This window comes from Gadus macrocephalus, chromosome 5 (genome assembly GCF_031168955.1).
Source record: "Gadus macrocephalus chromosome 5, ASM3116895v1".
NCBI classification, from domain to species: Eukaryota; Metazoa; Chordata; class Actinopteri; order Gadiformes; family Gadidae; genus Gadus; species Gadus macrocephalus.
The window spans coordinates 8,315,627-8,330,701 of NC_082386.1; the positions used below are offsets into that span (position 1 = coordinate 8,315,627).

At 44.2% G+C, this 15,075-nt stretch overlaps 1 protein-coding gene across 1 annotated transcript; it reads right to left on the reverse strand.

Annotated features, from left to right (window-relative positions):
• Nucleotides 1-383: 383 nt before the first annotated feature.
• LOC132457710 (glutamate-rich protein 1) lies at nucleotides 384-15,069 on the reverse strand. Its single transcript, XM_060052005.1, has 7 exons — nucleotides 14,743-15,069; nucleotides 14,235-14,372; nucleotides 13,803-13,952; nucleotides 11,293-11,712; nucleotides 10,539-10,730; nucleotides 5,438-8,481; nucleotides 384-3,053 (listed from the first exon to the last, which is right to left on the reverse strand). Exons 1-6 carry the CDS (start codon nucleotides 14,759-14,761, stop codon nucleotides 8,402-8,404), a joined length of 999 nt encoding a protein of 332 aa, XP_059907988.1. The 5' UTR covers nucleotides 14,762-15,069; the 3' UTR covers nucleotides 384-3,053; nucleotides 5,438-8,401.
• Between the last annotated feature and the right edge of the window lie 6 nt (nucleotides 15,070-15,075).

The window sequence follows — 15,075 nt, forward strand, 5'->3', positions numbered from 1 at the left end:
ATTTTTAATAAACTTTCTTATTAGAGAATGATGAGGTCATGTGAGGGATAAAACATGTATAGTGTGAAGTGCAAATGCGATTCTGGTTTATCACAATGTCTAGGCAATGTAATATGAAACCTCAACCAAAAAGTTAAACCCACCAAAGTGTCATTAAAGATCACAACTCTACTAAAGTAAACAATCACCATGTGCGCATACACCTTTGTCATGCATTTATGATGAGGTTGAGGTCTCCTTTACAATTTAATTTGCACAGTATTTTATGGGAGTGAGGGCATTCATCTTCGTGATGAGAACGCCTTCTTTTGTCATTGATGACACAGAAAATAATTTCACTATAGGAATAAAGTGTGACATTTCAACTCAAATAACACAAGCAGTTCTTTTGATCGTTTTATAGATTTTTTTCAGTGAATACAATACAGCATACTGTTCAAAATATATGTGTTTAGGCCTAGCAAAAGCCAGGGGATGACAAATAGTGCAACAGTCGTAAACATAACATTCTCCAAACAATTTCACTTAGTCGCATTAATCATTATGCATCCTGTTTGTGCAAAACACTCTTTTCTTAAATAACGCCTCCACCTGCAATGTTAAAATAAGAACATGTATCTCATACAGTCTCACGTCATGTCAGCAGTTCTCTAACATAAGTTGGGGAAATTCAGAGAAGCAGCTGTTTTGGTGCAGTGGGTGAAGCCTTACTACCCGCCCTCTGATTGAGATCAATACATTTATTTAATGCTCAATGCACCTTCTGCAGACCATGGCAGCATCGAGAGTGTCCGTTAAACCCCGTCAACCCCCCTCTCATCCATGTCCCGACGAGGCCTGTGGGGGAGCAATAAACGGACACTATTTAAACACTCCAGCACCCACTAGATATAGAACCTGGGTGGCGGTAGGATAGTAGGATAAGAGGTTTATTCCATTGTCAGGGCACTACTACAGGACCGATTTGCAGCAAGGCCCTTGTCGCCTTGGCTTGTCGTGTTACCGTCTCCCAACCTGCAAAAATCCTCACATTTCAAAGCCACACACCAATGTCTTCATCGCAGCGGGAGGAAATGGATCACTGGGTCTTTCTGACCTCAGCGTTATGAAACTCTTTAAGGAGTGGTTTCCCGGCTCTGAGTTAAAAAGTTGCGCCGATGCAGGCTCGTCCAAAAAAAACAACAACCAGCAACCACGAAAGCTCATCCTCAAACGTCGCTCAATCTCTCCCATGAGTGCTAATTGAGTTTCAGGTCATTAACCGTGCCACAAAAGCACAACAACAACGAGACCGCATCTGCGCTATCCCCATAAGGCACAGCACGCGTTCTCAACCACACTCAGTGGTCTCGCCAAAAGCCCACCGGCTGGCCCTTCAAAGGGCAGAACCCATCAGGACCTCTGTGTCCGACGGCAGCGCGGGGGGCCTTATTAGTGGTGGACACTGCAGGGGGAACGGCACCAGGGCGGGGATGCACAGGAACCGTCAGGTCCTGTCCTGGCTCTGTCTTGTTGGTACTTAGTCTGAATACAAGATCAGGTGGTTGTGTGTGTGTGCGTAAGTGCCGGGGTGCTGATTTTCCACCAGGGCTAATACTAAATGAGGAAATTGGCTTAGGCTGCCAGGCTCAGGCAGGGAGAGGCTCTCTGCCGTACATGCCGCCATCGCTGTCTTACCCAGGTGAATTAGGACCCTTAATCCACAGAGGTGTATTTATACAGCACTGTTGTTTACCGGGGTCAAGTACAAGCTGCTCTCAAGATAGATATGGAATCAATACACACACAGAGTAGATACTGGCTTGAGAAGACAAAGACTACACTCTGTACACTGTTACTGGTACAGATTGCAATATCACAGCCCCCCCATCACGCTCTCTTATGCTCCCAAAAAGGGTGATTTGTACCTAATCTTCTGGAACCACTGTCTTCCACCATGATGTGTGAATGAGTCCTGATGGCAGCCTCATGCCAGTTCATGCTTAATGCCAAGGCCTGCTGATGAACGGCACCTGGTTCTACTCCATCGAAATCAATTGGAGCCACCGGCACCCAGTTGCACAGGGATTTCTGGCATGTGTGTGTTGTGTATGTGTGTGTGTGTGTGTGTGTGTGTGTGTGTGTGTGTGTGTGTGTGTGTGTGTGTGTGTGTGTGTGTGTGTGTGTGTGTGTGCGGTGTGTGTGTTTGTGTCAGTAGGTGTGTGTGTGTGTGTGTGTGTGTGTGTGTGTGTGTGTGTCAGTGGGTGTGTGAGAGGAGGGGAGGGAGGGTATACAGGAGACATGCTGCCAACCACCATCTGCGTTCATGAGAGCCGTGCCAAGCATCAAGTCCCTTTTCCTTTTTTCTCCGCTCAGCCTTCACCAAGACACACGCCACAGACTGTAGATGAAACACGTGATCTTATTTAAGATCCACTCTAAACTTCTGTCGAATTTCAAGCGTAAAATCAAACACATTCCAATCTAAGTGTTTGGGAACAAACTCCAAACTGGCTATAGATGATGAAGGGTTGCTGCTATTTTACACCGGCTACCGGAACTGACACTATTTGATCATTGAGCTAACACGCTACTCATTCTCCAAGCCAACACACACAGGTCCAGTTCATGTCGGTCCGCACAGGCACATCTCAAGGGAGCGTGGGCCGCGTGCGTCCACGGGCCGGCAGCGCTCCGATTAAAGGTGTGCACGTGCACCATTACCTGAACAGAAACCTACGAGGCATGGTCGTTTTGAAATCGGACCCAGGCTACTTCAGGGCCACTTTGTCGCCAGCGTAGGAGGGCGGGGGAACCTCCATGCACGCGCTGGCCTGGCGGCTCACATCCAGGAAGGGGGTCCTCTGGCTGGCTCCTCCCATCATGGCGGCCGAGGGGATGCTGGTGTGTGCGCCGGCCCACTGGAGCACACGGGCGGAGGGCCGGTGGTGGAGGGCCAGCTGCTGGGAGCTGTAACCACACATACCGATCCCCAGGGCCCCCATCAGCATCGCTACGCCCGGGAGGGTCCTTTCAACCGGGGGCCGCACAGACACTGGTCTGCAGGCCTGGGTCTGAGAGAGAGAGAGAGAGAGAGAGAGAGAGAGAGAGAGAGAGAGAGAGAGAGGAGAGAGAGAGAGAGAGAGAGAGAGAGAGAGTGAGAGACCAGATTTAGTCATTCCGATGTAGGAATGAAAATGTCTGGATGTCCTAGGTGGTGGAAAATTGCTGTTTGTGAAGTTGAGTGCTTTGAGATTGAAATGTCAATAATAACCTTCATGTTTTGCTAACTCAATAAAAACATATTTACTGTTTCTTAGGCAACATCTTGTTCACTGTACTTTCATCACTGATGGGACTGAGTGACAGGCCAGAATAAACAGCCTGGTGTTTATTCATTATTATTATTATTACACATAGTATTGCAGGAAGCAGATATCTTCTTCTCGACATATGTTACACTTACTCATGCTTACTCATACTTCATGATCTCTGATTCTGTAAATATTTCATGATTGTATTCACACCCTTGCTTTCATCATCTGTCAGTACTTTGGGCAAGATTCTGTATGTTTAAGTCCAAAGTAAAAGTGTCAAAAAATTATGAATTTGTCCCCTGACCAAACTGTAATGAATTTTGTTTTGGTATTTTCCCCAAAGCAGTCTCAAACAAAGTTCCTAACCAAATCCCATTTAAACAAACCTCAAGTTCCCTTCAAACATATTTAAAAGTCTTCTTTTCTCTGGGGAAAAAATAACAAACAAAGATGCCTCGCCCAATTTGAGACAAAGGTCAGCTCCTCACTTGGCCCTTTGAAGAGAATAAAACGCAGAGAGGTGAAAATAATACAAGCTCTATATTGTTCTAATGGCGCTGCGCCACAGACAGTTAGAAAGCCATAGCTGTAATTTAAGGATCCAATGGGCCGTTTCAATCCTACAACAGTGCATTGTTTTAGGAAAATAACCTGCAGTATAAATGCGACTGCTTTTTGTGAACTGAGAACAGGGAGATGCTGCAATTATGCTGTGAAGCAGCTCAAGCGGAGAGAATAATGAGCTGATAGAATAGAAGCAGTAACAATGTATCACGCATACCAGGGCTCCACCGCAGAGACTCCAGCAGAGCGACCCCACCAGAGTTATAGAGAAAGTGGCCAAGTCATCCAAACAAGCGCCAATCATAAAGTTATGGGCTATGATTAGATCCCACAATGTGTTTTTTTTAGACCTGTTCTGGCCAAACTGTCTGAAACTGCATGGTCATTCTTCTTTCTTACCCATGTCAATTACAGTGATGCAGACTATTAGTGGCTGTGAGAGTCCTGGATGTTTATTAGACACACACACACACACACAGAGCAAATTGTGCATTCAAGAAACACAACATGGTTTAATGCTAAGCCACTTTAGTTGTTTAGTTGTTATATTGTTAAAATGAAAAAGAATAATAAGGTCATATAATGGGCAGCACACAACCCAATTTTGCTGTGTTCACCCTTTATCAACAAATAAACTATTGTTCTATGTTTGAGATAACTCAGGTCAGAGGGAGCTTTATAATTACACCTACTGCAATGTAATTTACATGGCCGTATAAAATAATATACGATACAATCACAAATATATGGACTAGATAAATGCACTGTACTGTAAATGACCAATCACGGTACCACTCTAGATGAGATAGATTGTGAACGACTGCTTGTAGATCAAAAGTAAAAATGCAAATAAAGAAGCAAAGGCAAACTGATACCTTAGCCAAGCCGTACCCACGGGTGTGTATGTCTACGGGCCCGTGGTGTCATGTCTGTATATTATGGACATAATGAATGGCTTAGAAATTGACATTGAAATACGGCAGCGTTAGACCACGCGGAGCAACCTCTCTGTGTGAGGCATGCCGTACTCATAAGGACTGATCACTATGCACTCCCCTCTATTAAAGCCTTGCCACCAACACTCCATCAATGCACCACTCTAAAGATCCTCCCATTTCTCAGCGACTGCGAGCGGGAGGCCAACAGAGCATCTGTCAGTCAGCTGGACTTGGTCCTTGGCATGTCAATATCAAGACATCCGTTTGAAAGGGTACTACTAAATCAAAATAAGTCCAAAGTGCAAATGTGGTGTTTTGAGGTAGCAATCGCCTTCTTCGTTCCCTCTTTAAGGGCAAGTCATTTCTGAGTCAGCAGTCCATCGCTGCTGCATTACCTGGGGAGAGCAGGTAGGCTGCTTACACTTACTGAGGAACTGCCACCCGAGACACAAGCAGCCGACCATGTTATCTATGCACTGCATGCCAATGCATCATTTCAGTGCTGTTCCTTGTTAATACAGATAAGTAAAGGGACATTTGTAGCAATCCCAGAAACATCTGTTATTTTATAAACATTTAAAATTGAGTGCAGTGAAGAATATTTGAAGAGAATTCAGTTCAGCACTGGCCCAATCTTACCTGCAGAAACCGGAGGTAACCTGGAGTGAGTCGTGGCACTCTGAAAAACATGGTGATGGAGTGCGTGAGGACGCCCGGGTACGTCTCTCAAGATGGTTCTCTGAGTTATTCAGCCCCTTTCGGAGTTCCCCTGCCTGGATCCCTGGGATTAGGAAATCCACTGACAGAGGCGCTTGACTGGCCCTTTGTGTGTCTGTGTGTGTTTATTCGTTGGTGTGGACACCACTACCTGTAGCATGTACCTAGTGCAGGACAGCCTTGGCACGCCGGCCTTATAACATCGCCCTCTGGTCTTTACATAAGACATAAACGCACAGGCAGCAGGGGGTAAGTGGATTACAGGAGGTTGGCAGGGCCACGAAGACAACAGTATAAGCAGACCGGGAAGTCAGACAGCAACATGCTACTGTGCGAGTGTGTGCGTGTGTTGCCTGTTTACAAGTCTGCCTGTGTGACTTTGTGTGCATCTGATAAATAGAGGATGCAGTAGAATCTGGCTATTAGCTGTGAACAGATATTATTGTGTCTTGAGGTATGGCAAAGTTTAAAGAGGATTTCTACTGCCGCTTTAAACTCAAATTAAAGACCATGATGCAATAAACAGTATAGGTGACCGCACAGGAAGGTCAGAGGAGATAAACATAACAGTAAATAAGGAAAGAACGATATATGTTTGCGATATTCATTTTTTGAGGACACAAGAGAGATGTACTACTTTAAATCCAAATCAATATAAATACACAATAGCCTAGGCTGATTAACATTGTGGCACTTCTATACATGAGAATGTTTTCCTATAATGACAAATAATATCATGATAAATGACTAAATAATTAATAAATAATGACCAAAAAACAATACTAGCACATTATTAACACAATAACTAGCATTCCAATGCTTCCATACGTAAAAAATTGAGGAGGTTGTTTCGATGTGATATTGCAGTGTCCTATTGATGCTTTTATAATAATTCTATAAATTCAAGGAATTGAAACCACCAGAAACCTTTGTTTTGGTCACCAAATTCTAAATGTCACTGATGGTCTAATGTCCTCAGAATCTTTACCTCTGAATGAACTGAAGCAGGGCTACTGTAACTAAAGGGATTCCAATCTAAAAGGTTCAACAGGTTTTGGTTGTACAGTACAAACACAAAAGAATGGCTTGAATCTGCAGTGTCAGCTGATTTGGCCATTTCTTTTCCGTATGTTTGCAGCGTCAGCACACATTTGGAGACTTTAACATCCTTAGACGCGGGTAGCCTCGGGGTTTTGAGCACTTGAGCAGAGTCCTTATGGAGGTTACAAGGAGGTTATGCTGAGGACGCCTCCCTCGGTGCACCGGAAAGAGTCAGTCCAGGAAGAACAACTGCCAACCGGACCTTCACCTCAACTCTGTGAGCGGAGAAGCCGAGCTGACCTCGTACCCTCATTGATTCATACGACGCAGAGATCTGTGAGGCCGCGGCCACGGGTTCAGTGCTTCCCCGTACAATCTAAACACTGTGGTGAAACCGTGGAATGTAGATTAATGTCAAGAAATAAAAATAATATAACCTCACTTAACCACCGAAAAAATAACCAAAAAAGCAAGTGTGTGCCAATCACTACAAATACATGTGGTGTACTAAAGAAATACATACAAACAAAGCATTTTGGGTTAATGTGGGTTGCGTCCTTGTAGTCCCTGTCGGCTAATGCATCCAGAATGAGACCATTAGCCCCTTTGCCAGATGCCTGGCATCTGGCGGTGGGTGGCTTTTCAACGGAGGGCACAAATGGCGGCCCCCCAAAGTAATCTGCTGTAAGAATTCAGCAAGGCTGCAATGTTGACCAAAGTCACGAGTTAATTGCCACAGGTGGCTTTAAACGAACAAGCGGTATAACCCAGAAGACTTTTCCTGTCAAACCGGTTTTGTGCAATACGGGAATCCTTCAGGCGTCTAATGGCACTGCCAACCCTGGATAATCCTCTCTCCCCTTTCACCGACCTCTTCCCTTGGCAAGCGGGGCTCTCACGCACCATCAGGCCTATTAGGACAGACTACTGTGCAGATCCACAGGTCAGCCGTCTGAGCTCTGATCTCCCCCGGAGTTGTTTACTGGTCTTTCAATCTTGCGAGGTGTTGGTTCTGCACACATTGCTTGTTGGTGCACACCCGGTTCAAAAGGGTACGATACCAGTTACGTCACTCCCTCGGTTATTTCTCATGTTGATGTCCCGAATGACAACCTCAGAACATAATCAAAGTTGTCTTTCACATAGGACATTAACAATTTCCAGATGGGATGAAAAGGCTTTATGATGCACCCTCTTAAATGGGAATGGCTCTTGTGAAGTGTCGATCTAAATGACAAGCTACCCAGTTAGCCGGTTGGTTTTAAATGTCATGACATCTGCAGTCTGGGTGGCTCTTCAAGCACAACTGACATTTGGTTTTCTGGCAATTGAAGGCCGATAGGGGGAGGACAAGTGGGATCCTAATAACAATTAGGCATCCAATTTAGACTGCATCAACCACTTGGTAAAAAGAAAAAGTATAATGACTGGCGGTGCGGCGAAAGCTTGGGTCGATAATGACAACAGTTTAATTATGGCGGGAGAAAAGATTGAATTGGGCAAAGATGTGGGGAACCTGGTTTTTCCGTAAAAGTGAGACAGATATGGATGGTACCAAAATGCAGCCGTTTATTAAGCAGTAATTTGTTTAGGTGTTGCTGAATACATCTAACAGAGACTCAAGAGATACTTGTATAAAAAACATGGTTAGCACCTTCTCCTCATTAACAACAGTGAATTTGTATTGCTTGAATTTCTGATGGATCAAATTGGCATTGGCAGCTGACCTGACTTGGCCAATACATTTTGTTTTGTGTTTCCTATGGCTTGGCATGGCTACTCTTCAAGTTCTTCAGAAGCCTCTGGGTCTCATTCTCAAAGTCTTGCGGATGTGTTCTCAGATGGTCACTCCTTTGCATCTCTCTGCATGGGGAGAATGTCTGTGATCCAGTATCTGAACAGAGGCACCAATGCAGCAGTTTCTTCTTCTGAAAAAAAAACAAAAAAGACAAGCAAGGATGAGCCAGAATCAGAATAAAATGTTACAAAGCTGTCAGCAAGCATCCCATTCTCTGATGCCAGTGTGGGGGGTGTTGCTAATCACAAGAACTCCCTTTCCGCTGCCAAAATCTTCACAACTCATGTTGTTGAATCTACAAATATTCACGCCCGCCATCTAGTTACGTGTACAAATACGATCATTAATGTTTCTCCAGCGCTCTATTGGCTGCCCAAGGCAGACTTACTCTTCTTAGAAATACATCAAAAGAATCCAATATGGTCGGAATCCATTTTTTATATTCGCCCCCCCCCCCCCCCCCCCTACCTTTCATGAAAAGGAAGAAGCAGTCGAACAGATGCATGAAGGAAACTTTATGGGTTGAACTAGAGTGAAAAAGTATAGCTTTATAGAAGCATAGGTTTTCTTTGCTACGCTGTGGTCCACTGACTGGGACTGTCATGGGGGAGTGTGTGAGGGGGGCTTTGGTATGGAATAGAAGATACATTTTGTTCACACAAAAGATGGGTTGCTCATGTGCCGTTTTGGCCGCATTACAAACCCCTCACTGCCACTTGTGTATGTCTGGAATAGGAAACTGTTTTGCTGTGCTGCATTGCAGTAAATCAAACCTGCTATTGGATGACAGTGACAAATTATTATCTACAGACTTCTCTTAGCGTGCCAGGAAGGTAGACAAGAAATAGGTCAGTATATTTTAAGCTTAGATTCATTGAATTCTGAATAGGGTTCTTAAGGCATTCAGTTTGTTTAACATTTACATACAGAGGTTGAAATGTTAAATCTCTAAGCTTATCATATTCAATGTACTATAACATTCCTTTGTTGCTTGAATGTTTTTAGCAATTTGAGCAGTTTGATTATGCCCACAGCTTTTTTTGTTTTTAGCCGCCTTTCCCAGGACATATACAACATGGTATCCAGCAGAAGGAATAAGGCAGAGAGTCTGGAGGGCGGCACAATCTATTCAGATTATGTCTTTAAAGAAAGATCTTTGATACCTTTGTCTCAATGACTATAATACTTATACCATTATCCATTAAAATGTCATGGCCCAGTTGTTAACATTTAAAATCCACCGCCATTTTTCGATTTTTCAGGACCTTATTTGGATGGTTTAGCAACAGTCAAGGGGCAAAACTAGAGAAAGCTCTATTGTGGGCTCCTTATTAGAAAAAATACTACACAAAATGCTCTCTTTTGGATGGTTGGCACCTTGAACCGATTGTTTCACTGTGACTAATGTTAACAAAGAAACATGGTTCAGAAGACACAAGTACAGACGGGCTGACTGTAATTGCCCGATATCTAGTCAGCCAACTGAATAAATGCATGCATGCAGCATTCATTGTGTGAGTGGGCGTACACACACACAGACACACACACACAAACAGACACAATTTCTTTCACAATTTCAAACAATCGGGTTTCACCAGGGCTACGTGTCCCCAGGAGAGTAACCATGCCAACATAACTATTTGTACAGCTGTGTATGAAGCCAGAGAAAGGAGGGCAAGCTGAGACACGCAAAGTTTCTATAAAGAGCTCAGCTGTGAGTGTTGCAGCTATTTACAAATAAGGGCAGGTATGTAGCTGATATTAACAAGCCGTGTAATATTGGCAAGTCAGGGCAGGTGTTTAGCTGGGCAGGTATGCCCCTTACTAGACTATTGGCAAGTAACAGCATGTATCCAGCTACTATTGGCAAGTCAGGACAAGTGTGTGGCTAATAATGGCAACTAAAGGCAGGTACAAATCCAATATTGGCAAGTAAGGGCCTGTATGGATCAAATTTTGGCAAGTCGGGGCATGTATAGTGTGCCAATTGGCAGGTAAAGGCAAGTCTGTGTCAAGTCAAGTCAAGACAAGTTATTTTAAAGGCAGGTTTGCCCAAGTAAGGTTGGATGTAGGCATTATGTAGGCATGTAAGCAACACAGGTGATGAACATACGCAAGGGAGTATGTTACAACTGTATATTAGTGACTGCTGCCCAGCACAGGCAGCCATCTGTACCAACAGACCTGGAGCCAGGGGCGCGGTGCAGAGGTCCTCCAGGGCCTGGGCCAGCCTGCCAGCCTCTTTGCGCTGCACGAGCCCCATGAGTCGGGTGAGCAGCCTCAGGACTGACGGAGGGGCGCTTCCGTCGATCACGTTGCTCAGCAGTTTCTGCAGTGCTGCGGTTGGCAGAGTAGGCCGGTCTGGATGCACTGAGCCTGGAGCGAGAGAGGGAACGGCGCAGGGCATAAGATTGGAATTAGTACAGAAAAAAAAATTAAACATCATAGCTAATTTAGGGTTAAAGAAAATGCATTAGTTAAATCAGACGCATAGACACATTTATGTTCTACAAAATTCAAGGCCTGGTCATTAACGAAAAATATGTTTATATGGTCGAAACCTAACGTAAAATATCATCACTTGTAGGAAAAGCATTTTCTGCCCATTTCTTCTTTAGGAATGACAATAAGGCAAGTGCGGTCTTATAGCCTAAATGTTTGGGGCAGTGAATGAGACCGAACAAACATGGGTCGGGTCAGCCCGACCCATTAACATGGTTACATTTAGATCCCTGTAACCAATGGATAGCAAGAAGCAGCCAGCTCAGGGTTCAGTCATTGCAAGTTAGCTCTAATGGCACGGCAATCAAATGATTAATAATAATATTTAGTTGAATAGATCAATGTCAAACATTGTCACTTCAGTATAATAAAATAAAGTTGATTTATCTTCACAGGGATATTCCATGTTAAAATTGCAGTGCAACCAACCGCTCACCATCTGACAGGTAGATCTCCATTGTGCTCCTGAGGAACCTTGACACCTCATCTGCACTCTTTCCCTCCTCCTCCTCCTCCTCCTCCTCGTCTCCTTCTCTCTGATAGGTGAACTCCAGAGCCGATGCCCGAGGCACCAGGCCCAGCGCGTGCAGCTTCTCTTTGTGGCGTTTCTTCTTCAGCTTCCTCCTTCTGTTTCTGCTCAGGGGCTCCCCACCGCCGCCACCACCATCTCCCCCACCCCCCTCAGCGGTGGCATTGGAGTCTCGTGTGAGGTGTCTGGCTTTTGGTTCAGCCGCCCCGGTTGTTCCATCGATGGAGGAACGTTCGCGGGGGGCCCGCGTCTTTTTCCCCCTTCTTCTTCTGCGTCTCCTGTGGTCTTCGCTCTGTCCGTCTTGGTCTGTGTCGTCGCCGCTCTCTGCTGTAGGTAGCAGAAAGATAAAAAGTTTGATTTTGGTCATTACCTTTAGTTCACACCGTGTCTTGACATATAACAGGTATTGTCCGTACACTATACGATGCATTAGGGTGCCTCTTTGAACCCAAGGGAGATAGCTTTGACATGTCATAAGACTAACGCAAATTCCATATGGAAAATGTTGCTATTGAAAAGCAATTGAAAGTGTAAACAAATCAGTTAGGAACTATAGTAAAAAGAAAAATCTATCTACTACATAGAAAATAGCATACAGGGTGTTAAAAAAAGTGTATACAATTTAATTAATTAATTAAAATGGGTCCTTTGCGGATACAACACTCTTGTCCGCTTAAACGCTCTGTTTTCTACCCTCTCACATCTCCAGTGCCTCTCTGTAAGAGCTCAGAGCCCCCGGGGGCTACAAGGCAGCCGGACTGAGGGTAATCGTTAGTGGCAGGTTTGCACCACGAGATATCAGAACAAAACGTGAGCTGGAAAAATGTACAAACTGCAGTTCTGTGGGTAGCGATTGCTTGTTTCAGTGCAAACTCGTGGTCAAAAAGCAACTTCTGGTCTGTATAGATCACAACTTAGCAACAGTGTTTTCCAAGGAATACTGGCACACTGGTAGATGGCTGAGAGTTGAAACACTATCTAGTATTCCCATGGACGATGGGAGATGTTTCATTTGCCAGAGCATTTAGAAAATATGCATTATTTATAGTGAATTCAGTCATTAAAATGCAGTGGATTCAATTAAATATGTAGAAGAGTAATGCATGTCCATGTGCTTGTTTAGTATCCTAAAGGGGGATAGGATATTTGCGGCTGGGTGTACCACTTAAGGCAGCTACATCTGTCCTACAGTCGTGCAAATGGCATGGGCTTTGAGCTGTTTTATGCAGTCTATGTGAGCCTAAAATAGAGCTGGCTCCACATGGTGGTGTGATGTGTTTAAAAGTTATTGTGGCAGTCCAAAAGTCCAAAAAGACGTTAAGAAAATAAACTTCTGGTTTTAGGGCAAGAACTTTCTTATAATGAGAGAAATAATTACGCCAGAAAGGGCCAACAAAGTTTGAACCCGGTGGTAATATAGAGAATAATAATGCACATTGATGAAATTTGAGGTATTTTCTGCTAATGCATATCCTAAGTAGGTACACTCAGCTTGAATGTTTCATGACGTCAATTCTCTCCGCTAAACCAGTGGAACTTAGCCTGGTCCTACCTGACTCTGGTACTTCATTTCATTTGCACAGAGAGTCTGGACCCACTCAATTGACTAACGTTAACTCACTTGAAGGCGGGTGTCTATTGTAGTTTAAAAATTTTGGCTCTGCCCAGTGCCACTCTGGATCTGCCATAACCAATCGCTAACGTTTGGTCGTGACGTACGTCATGCGCCGGGACCGGCCGGGAATCAGGTTGCGCGCAGGCTGTAAACCAACCAAACACTGTGAGTGAAGATGTCCGTCAACGGGTGGGTGCTGACTTTAATGTCATTGTTCTCAGCCACTCCCTCTGTTCGCTGATTGGACACACAAAATTTGGACGGAGAAAACCCAGGAATATATACACCGCAAACCCAGACGTAGTACTGAAGAAGGGAAATTAAAATTGAGCGGAAGTACTTAGGCGGGCGGGTGGAGCCAGGCTAAGTGGAACTAATGGAGGGAGATACAGAATACAGCCCACAACATTCAAATTAATTTCTTATATAGCACGCGCCACCCACAAAATCATTCCACCGAAACATAAATAAAAAAATCCCAACTCAGTGCAAGTATATTGATTCAAAATATTAAAGATGCTTTTAATTACACTCTGGATCCAAACGTTGAGCTTTAATTCACCATAGAGCTTAATGTGACCGAGGTTTAATGAGTCAATATCAGCCTAATTGTAGACAGGGTTAACGGTTGGATGTGTATTTCAGCAGTTTATCCCCCTTGCTTAGGTGAGGCTAGTAAAGATCCTCCCTACAAGTCACACTCACACCGTTTGATTGAGGTGGAGAATCTCTTGACACGGTAAATGGAGCCTCCACGGCGAGCAGAGGCACGTCATAAATGTAAAGGTAAGGACGCTCTTACCAGCTGCTTCCCCGTCACTATTTATCCTCTCCGGCTGGGGTTGTGTGACGGATTCCCCCTGGGGGCCCGCCCTGTAGTCTGCAGGTGGAGGCAGGGCCGTGTAAACCCGCAGGCCTGGATCAGTGCTGCTGGATAATGACTCTCCATCATCTAAGACACATGAAGAGGTACAGGGGAGGGTTATGAAACAAACACTGAAGGAGGAGGGAGAACTTCAACTGTTGTGGTGCTTGTGTGTAAGGGGCATAAAAAGGGGGATGTTTGTGCAGACTATACCAGACTTGAAGTCTCTTGAAACAGGAAAGTGATTAGCGCAAAATGAAACTGAAGGTTTTTCTATAAATTATTTCAGTGTAGTGTGTGATGTGTACGGATGAAACAATCAACATGGCAATTACATGCACAGTATATACAGTGTAATGTTGGGTTTACCTTTGACTGAATTCGGAAATGTTTTTCTTTTCAGAGCAGGTTTATTCGCCAATATCTCCACAAGATTAATAGGGTTAGGCTTATTTTGCTCCGTTGGAGCTTTATGGTAAAGCTTGTTGAGGACTTTTGATTGGAATACTGAAAGAAAGAAAGAAAACACTTACGATTATAATACTTTCTTTGTCAAGCTTAACTGATCTAATGTGGTCAGCTAATTTACTGTTCCATTTACTGTTTTGTTTTTTTAATGCATTTGGTTTGCTTAGTAACACATAATATTATAGATCATTCAGAAAAGGAATAGCAAATCAACGAATATAAAATATTCATGTCCTACTGGGAATGTACCATTTGCGGTGTTCGGCAGGTAGCACGTGTATTTGTTTACAACATATGCTCGCGATACTACAGATAACGAGATTTCGATTAGCTCAACAGCCGCGACAAACAGCATAGGCCATCTGCTCGCTGGTTGAGAAAAGGTAGCTGGTGAATTAACAACACTCACCGTCTTTCCTTTGTGCCATTTCAACACACGTAGCCTAATTCAATGTGATATGCACCGTGATACGAGGAAAATGATGGTGGTTGGTTGGGTGGCTAGCTAACAAGCTAGCAAAGCATGGTGAACTAGCCAGAGTCCAAATTTATCGCACCAAAGGCTGAAACATACATGTTGAATAAAACATTAGGTTATAGGATATGACAATGTAGAAGCATGTGACATAAGGGTTAAACGAGTCAGCTCCGTTTGATAAATTCCCAAACTTCCTGGAGACTTCAAGCCGCAGTGCCCATTTGTCCTGCAAGCTAACGAGCTACATTGACAACATGTCTCAAT